Source organism: Olea europaea, chromosome 11 (assembly GCF_002742605.1).
Source record: "Olea europaea var. sylvestris chromosome 11, O_europaea_v1, whole genome shotgun sequence".
In the NCBI taxonomy this organism is placed as follows: domain Eukaryota; kingdom Viridiplantae; phylum Streptophyta; class Magnoliopsida; order Lamiales; family Oleaceae; genus Olea; species Olea europaea.
Window position 1 is genome coordinate 13,598,163 of NC_036247.1, and position 8,134 is coordinate 13,606,296.

General features: G+C 33.6%; 1 protein-coding gene across 1 annotated transcript; it reads left to right on the top strand.

Annotated features, from left to right (window-relative positions):
* The first annotated feature begins 3,895 nt into the window (after nucleotides 1–3,895).
* LOC111403482 (protein IQ-DOMAIN 14-like) lies at nucleotides 3,896–7,158 on the top strand. Its single transcript, XM_023032008.1, has 6 exons — nucleotides 3,896–4,157; nucleotides 4,680–4,777; nucleotides 4,898–5,350; nucleotides 5,760–5,993; nucleotides 6,073–6,204; nucleotides 6,295–7,158. The coding sequence occupies exons 2-6, from the start codon at nucleotides 4,703–4,705 to the stop codon at nucleotides 7,021–7,023; spliced, it is 1,623 nt and encodes a 540-aa protein (XP_022887776.1). The 5' UTR covers nucleotides 3,896–4,157; nucleotides 4,680–4,702; the 3' UTR covers nucleotides 7,024–7,158.
* Nucleotides 7,159–8,134: the final 976 nt, after the last annotated feature.

Genomic DNA, 8,134 nt, shown 5'->3' on the forward strand with positions numbered 1-8,134 from the left:
AAAAAAAAAAAAAAAAAAAAAAAACCAAATTGTTGAATCAGTATGATGTTAGATTAAAGCATGACTTAATCAGGACTTATTGTTTGTCTTTGACTTGTAACTGGACAAATCATTTTCTGTATGGAATCAAGATTCCTCTTTTCTAAGCTCCATCATTCCTCCCATACAAAGCATAGGAGAGTGAATAGGTAATAATTAGTACTAAAATAAGTTTGTATTGGTCCAAATCTCATTAGAAAATGATCAAACAACATATTTATATATGTTAGAGAATCGATGTATTTTCCTTGAATCTCATTATATTATTTTGTTTAGGATTTTTTTTTCTGGTTATAATGAATGCTTGTAAATCCATGTAACAATTGGATTGAGATAATGGTGATTTATCCTATTCCTTTTATTCGCTTGATGAGAAGATTCAATTATTGAAATATTATTCAACTCCGTGCTAAACAGAATATATATAAAATGAGAAAATATTTAGCTTATATGTATATATTGTATGGGATGAGCCGGGAACATATTTGGTGAAGCAAACCACTCCAGCTCGAGTGCCCACTACACAGCACAAGCCGGCTCACATGGGGGCGAAGCTCGAGCCCTACAGTGAGTGAGCCAAGCAGTTCGGTCCAATTTCGTTCATTTAACAGTCGTAGACCTTATTGGTAAAACGAAAAAAAAAAAAATTATGACAAAATGGAAAATCTAATGTTTCCCATCCCATCCATATTCTTATATGTTGTAGATTTTCACTATGTCCTTTGAACAAATATTTACGAGAATAATTATTGTATATTAAGAAACGAATGTTAAAAGTACATAAACACTAGTGCCAAGTACGAATAGATCCAGGATTGGATCTAGACCTAGCTAAAAAATTTCAAACTAGACTAATACGCAAAAAAAAAAAAAATTACACATAAAAAAACTGATTTTATATATATAAAAAAAATACTCTTAAAAAACTTCTTGGGCTTAGTGGGTGGCGTGGGGGAACTACAGCCCAGTTCAGTCCCCCGCAATCCGTCCCTGGTGCAAAGCACAATCGTGTCAATATTCACTTGTATTTAAATTAATTGAAAAATTTCAGCAACGACAAATCTTAAAATGGCTTAATTTCAATGCACATTAGAATTTAGAATGGCTTTAGGATGGACCAACAATGAATACATGTACAACTTGACAAATGAATTATTTGTGAAACACAATCATCATATCATTTGCATTGACTTCGCTTTTCAGACTAACATACTTCTGATCCCATGACTGGAAATACAAGCAATGATTTGCTTAAACAATAAATTTAATTTACACGTGAGATATAGCATTTAAGATACAATATAAACAAATAAATTTATCTAATTTGCGACATTTTTTTTATTTTTTTAGCTATTCTTCGATATTAACCTACCTACTACCAGGGTTTGGTATGTTCAATACCAATGCAAAATGTAGGTCTCACATATATTTTCCACAAAGTGGTTAGTAAAGGAATTAAATAATATCAACAAGATACATTTTTTAATTCATCAAAAATGGTTTCCTTCTAAAAGAATTAATTTTAATTGTGACTGTCACAATAAGCAATTTACACATGATTGTATCTATCATTAGCTATCTATATTAATTCCTAGTATCCATCATATGTTTGTGACATTTAGATAGGTTGTCTTTATCATCTAACCATTAATTTGATGGAATAGTCATTGCAATCTTGTTAATGTTTACTTATTGATACTATTATAGTTTCAAAGAAGTTAGCCGTAACTTAGTTCCAAATTTAAAACGTACAAAACAATTTCGGATGACACTAAGGGGGTGTTTGAGCGACATTATTTTGATAATAATGCATTTTTGAATAGTGTATTGATGTGAAATGTGTGATTAAAAAATAAGGAAAAAATTTTGATTTGTGTGTAATATTATTTTATTAAAGAATGTGTGATTGAAATGATATCAAATCACTATTTAAGAATGCATTTTTTTGGAATAATGTGATTCAAACATACACTAAATATTATCAACACATACTATTTTTAACGAAATATAAAATTAGTGGAGGGATTGGCATAACTCATATGAACTTGCAAAAAGCAGAGTATAGACATATCGAGGTCGACTAAAAAACTTTTTTTTTAGTATGAAGTAAGAAGATGGAATTCTTAGATAAATAATTTTGTTATGAACTTGTTTTGAAGGAAAGTAAAAGAGTAGTTAAGAGGCCCCTACTCCTCGTTATTTGGGTTGTCAAAAGCAGATTTGAGACAGCTTAATTACCCCAACAGACATGGCCCATATGGCTGGACCACACTGGAATTTAACTCTCTTTTTCCTTCAAAATGGTCCCTTTTCATTGGAGAATCTGACCGTTGGAATTATGTTCTGTTTTTTCATTTTTAAGTAATTGATTATTATACATATATCTCTTAGGGTTCGTTTGATTGTAAAAATGGAATCGAATCGAATTGAATTGAAAACGAATTCCAGGGAATTGAATTGTCCAGAAATTGTTTTCCTGAGAATTGTAAATTATTATGTTTGATTGGTATAATTTTTCACGTAGAAAATGTTGAAATAAAAGTGTTTTTTGTTGTTCGTTTGACTTTGTTTTATATGAAAATTGTCAATTAAAGGAATATATTCTGTAGATATTGAGGATGAAATTTGTTTCCATTGCCCAAAAAAATTCAAGAAAATCATCTATCTTTTGGTATTCGTTTGGTTTTGTTTTACTTGAAAATTGTCAATTAAAGGAAAATATTTTTTTACAATAATTATTAAAATTTGTTTCCATTGCCAACAAAAAAAAACCGAAAAAAAATCTCTACAGTGGCCTGGAATTCAAATTCTCACCAATTTTGGTGAGAATTTGAATTCCATGAAAACATGGGAAATTACTCGTTCCCGAGAAAAACAAAAAAACTAATTCCTTGAAAAAAAAAAAAAAAAAAGCTATCAAGCTGTCAAAAAGATGGAAAATGGAATTGATTTTCCATTTTTCATGGAAAACTTAGTACAATCAAACAGCCTTAAAGTTACCTTTTCATTTTCATTTTGTTAAAAAAAAAGGGAGGGAGGGAAAAAGAACGGTTAGTACCTAAATTGTCCTTTATAGGGGGAAAAAAATTAAATCATTCCTAAATTTTGCCGTCTCTAGGGCCCTGGACGACTTGCAATAAACACGTTTTTCGATTTTCTAGATAATTTCGTTTTATCAATAATTCGAATTTAATTCCGTTTATTACAGATTATATATGAATATTAAGGATTTTGATTTTCTTCATTATCTTTAATTTTTGTCATTATCTAGAATTTAGTCTGTTATTCTAATTTTTGTTATTGCTTTAATAGCGGAGAGTTGATATTCATTATAACAAATATTTTTGAGAAGTTTCTCTCAAAATTATCTATTTATTGACATTCATGACTCTTGAGCAAATAATAAGGTTTGAATTTCCGTGAGATTTTATTCTTTCTTATAAGCTCCCGCTACTCTCTATATTTAACTTTCCAACCTATATAGTTTAAAAATACTACACAAATCCTATAATTCCATATCGTTTATCAAAGCACTATTTATGTGGTTCCACCTTATTCTTCACTTTTTGTTGTTAAACATATAAACATCATTTTCACACTAACCTGATAATGATAAATTGATAATATAGTCAAAATAAACACAGAAAAAACTCAACTGCTCAACCTAACAGCTGTTTAAAATGAGTGGGTGAAGAATGGAATTTTCATTTCTGTGGAAAATAGTCTTGCCATTGAAGAAAAGTTAGTTGAGGTAGGCCAAAGTCATTGAGTGCTTGCCTCTCACATAACATATACCTTTCATCATCAATCATCATGTCAAAAAATAAGTAAATTATAAGTACATAAAAGCTAAAAGGCCAGCACCTAAAATAAAAAGTTATCATCTTTTGCAAGCAAGAGACAGATTCTAAATTCAATACCCACAACCCAACAGATAGGAACTGTAAAAAGGAAATAGAATGAAGGAAAGGAGAATTTTATGGTGTAGTAAGGGAGAAATAGGCTAGACTCTGCAGCCCAAAATCAGAAATTCTTTTTTTTTTTTTTTTTTTTTTAAACACACACAAAAAATCTAGAAGCTTTTTGAAAGGCTTTTGAAGGTTGAAGAAATAGTTCAGGTAATTTTTCTTTTTAATTTATTCAATTTCATGCATAGGATTCTTGTGTTTGTGCACTTTGCTGGTAAATTTTTGTAAAATATGCATTTTTTCTTCACTAATATTTGGTGGAAAGTTCTCTGTTACCTCTTCTGTGAGTAAACTTCCCTTGTTTCTCTCTTGAATTACTGCATGTTTGTCTTTCATTTTAGTAACTGCTACAAGAATGACTTCGATTATATTAACTACATGAATCATTCAAATGTCCAAGCCTTTTTGTATTTTTCGTCTTTAACATGTCTCTTCATGTCCGCGTGCAAAATTTATTTAAGAGAATTTTGGGTTCGTGTTTTTCATTCTCATTTAGTCCTCTGTAAATTTTTGAGATGATTCCCAGCTAATTTTAATTATCAGATCCTCTCTTTTCTGGGTAAAAAAGTGTATTCGGTCTTTATTTCAAAGTCGAATGCCTTAAACAAACAATTGTACAAAGAAACATGGGATCTTAAGAACTAAACTGTCGAATTTTTTCTGCTTATCCAGAGGATATCAGTAATGCTAGAAACATGGGAAAGAAAGGAAGCTGGTTTTCAGCCATCAAAAAGGTTTTTACACTCAATTCAAAGGAGAAGCTAACCAATGTAAGTTTTATCCGTCTTAAAACCATGGAAAGAGCTTATTTCTTCGTCCAAATCGACTAGTGTTCTATAATATTTTGTCAAGTACATATAATGTCTTCTAACTACAATAAACTATTGCAGGAATCAAATAAGAAAAGCGTCAAGGAAAAGAAGAAAGCCCGGGGAATATTAAAGCATGGAGAGACGAAATCATTCATTCCCCTGTTCCGGGAGCCAAGCAGTATTGAGCAAATATTGGGGGAAGCAGATCAGCTGCTCAATAGGCATACTACATCTTCTGAACAGCCAATAACACCAACTTTTGTACCGGGGAGGCTTTCCTCACCCGGGGTTGCTTCACCCAGAGTTGCTTCACGTAAATTTCATTCCCCGAAGGTTGCTTCTCCCAGGTTCTCATCCTTGAGGCCTGTCTCTCCTAAAGTTGTTTCTCCCCGGGCTGCTTCTCCTAAATCTGCTTCTCCTAAGGTAACTCGAGTACGAGAGGAAATTAGCTATGCTTACAGGCCAGAACCAACTCCAGCAAACCAACACCTTTCAGCTATTAAGATCCAGGCAGCATATAGAGGGTACCTGGTAATCTTCCAACTCAAGTAATTTATAGAATTCATTTGATGAACAACCATGCTACGCAAACATTTTGGATGAAATGCTGGATGACAAAAAAAATGCCATGTGGCATAATTTCATTGGACTGTTTAGAAAACAGTCAACAATGACATCCAATTATTTTGTACACTTCTACTTCTGTCAATAAATATGTCAAATTCATCTGGCAACAAAGCTTAATTCTTTGATGAAAACGTTCACATATTCACCTATTAGCTATTGTGACTTTTACGTTAATCAAACTGTTTGTGTTCAACTAAAAAGCCATCCTTGGCTTGTTCAACTTCAAAGTGACTTCCAGTCGAGGTTTTTTAATCTCGATGGACAAATTATGACTCGTGCAACTCATTTGAGCTCTGGGATTTTAATACTGTAGGCAAGGAGGAGTTTCAGAGCTTTGAGGGTGTTAGTGAGGCTTCAAGGAGTGGTAAGAGGCCAAAACGTGAAGCGACAAACGATGAATGCAATGAAACAAATGCAGCTCTTGGTCAGGGTTCAAACTCAAATTCAATCACGAAGGATTCAAATGCTAGAAAACACAGCACTTCAACGCCAAGCTTACAAGAACGATGTGGAGAGTACCCTGAGCCAATGGTCACAGAACCAGCTGGTGAGTTATACTTAATCGTGGCTGCGTGCCTCTCAATTGTAGTTGTTTTGGCTAACAATTTGATATGCTATGATCTTAGACCAAGGCTGGTCAAAATGAAGATTGGGACGATAGCTTGCTAACTAAAGAAGAAATAGAAACGAGGATCAGGAAAAAGGTGGAGGCTGTCATTAAAAAAGAAAGAAGTATGGCCTATGCCTATTCTCACCAGGTACAAAGAGAACACTTCCTTTTTAGCCCAAAGTGGAAGTTAAATTAACTGTAAATGTAATGAAAAATCGATTTTCTGATGCTATATCAGTTATGGAAAGCAAATCCTAAATCTGCTCAGACGGCTCTGGACATCCGATCCAGTGGATCGCCCTGGTGGTGGAACTGGTTAGAACGTCAGCTGCCTATAACAAATACTTCCGAGAGCCAAATTGCTGCGAAAACGATTACTCTAACTCCTCCAAGGCCAATTTCAGAGCACAAGCCAAGTCCACTACTTCATGCTGGCAACTATAAGCAGAATAATTTCGGTTTTGACGGTCATGAATCTCTCACGCCAAAGTCATCAAAATCAGCAATCCCGGTCAGAACCAAGCAAATGCACACTCCATCTAGGACAACTCCACCTGTAGCAAACACCCCGACTCGTATGAAATATACAAAACAGAGAGCAAGTGCAGCTAATTCGCCTTATGATGTTCCCTTGAAAGATGATGACAGCCTTACAAGTTGCCCTCCATTCTCTGTTCCGAGTTACATGGCTCCTACTGTCTCGGCTAAAGCTAAGGTGCGAGCAAACAGCAATCCAAAGGAGAGAATCCTGGGAACTCCAGGTAACGATTCAAAGAGGCGATTCTCATTTCCATTGACGCCAAACATCGGACCTTTCAAGTGGAATAAAGGATCAAACAAAGATTCTACTTCTCAGAAGGGATCGGAAAAACACCAGCCTTTGTATTCTATAGGAGACATGAGTGTGGATTCAACTGTTTCTATGCCTGCAACAGTTGGGAGAAAACCGTTTAACAGATTTGTGTGATTTCTTTCAAGTTTCGTTTACTGTTTGTTAAGGTTTGCATTAACGTTTTCCCGAACGGATTGTATTGGTTTTGTGATATCTTTGTTGCAGTACAGTGAATTAATAAAGATTATAGGAAATGATGGTTGATTGATATGGAGGATTTAACTTTTATTGGGATGCATTATTATTATTATTTTTATTTTTTTTTATGATGGAAGGACCCGCGATCGCTATCTTTTGGATACGCAATGGATGAACTTTCGATTTGATGCAATAGCCCGCAAACCATGCTAATCAGGTAAATCATACTAGACAAGCCCTTTGTGACAGGCTCGATCGAGTGTTGGTAGAGGAAATTATTGGGATGCATTTTTATTTTATTAAACAAAGTGACAAAGTTCCTCACAGCCACCTAAACACTGAAAATCGTTACTTGGAGAAAAATATTAGGACAGTTTAATATCCTAACGAGTCTTGGAGAAAAAAGGGATTTCGATTCTCACTATAAATCGTCTTTGTGTTTAGATAGAAATTGTGATAAAAGTCACACTTTTTTCTAGATCTACAAAACCCTTTGCTTTTTTCTTTTTTCCAGCAACCTTGATCTGCCTCTCACAACTATCCAATTGTTCAGTCTCCAACAGTGATTCACACAGAGAACAAGATTATAGGATTATGGTTTTCTTCTTATGCTAGCAAGAATAATGAATTCTCTACAGATTTTGAAAACCTTATTCATATTTATATAAGTCCGAACAGACTTGGCCTGACCCGATCCAATATTTAATTAACTCATTTAATTAAATCCAGTCAATTAATTAATTCAGGCATATAAATAAGTAACCCAATTAATATCCAATACTTGTTAAATTAATTAATTGACAAATCACAATTTTTCAATTCTTTTTTTTTTTGTGTGCGACCCATCAGATTCCCGATCACGATACCTAATGATGTGAAATATTATTTTGATCTAATCAAAATTAATAAATTAAAAATATCCTTTTAATTCATCACCAATTCGCACTCGCCGTCCTAGATTGACATCTAGCAATATGTCGGGACAATACATGTGACGGCAAATATCACGCGATTTGACAAAACCAAACTCGTTCATTTACCGTGAAAC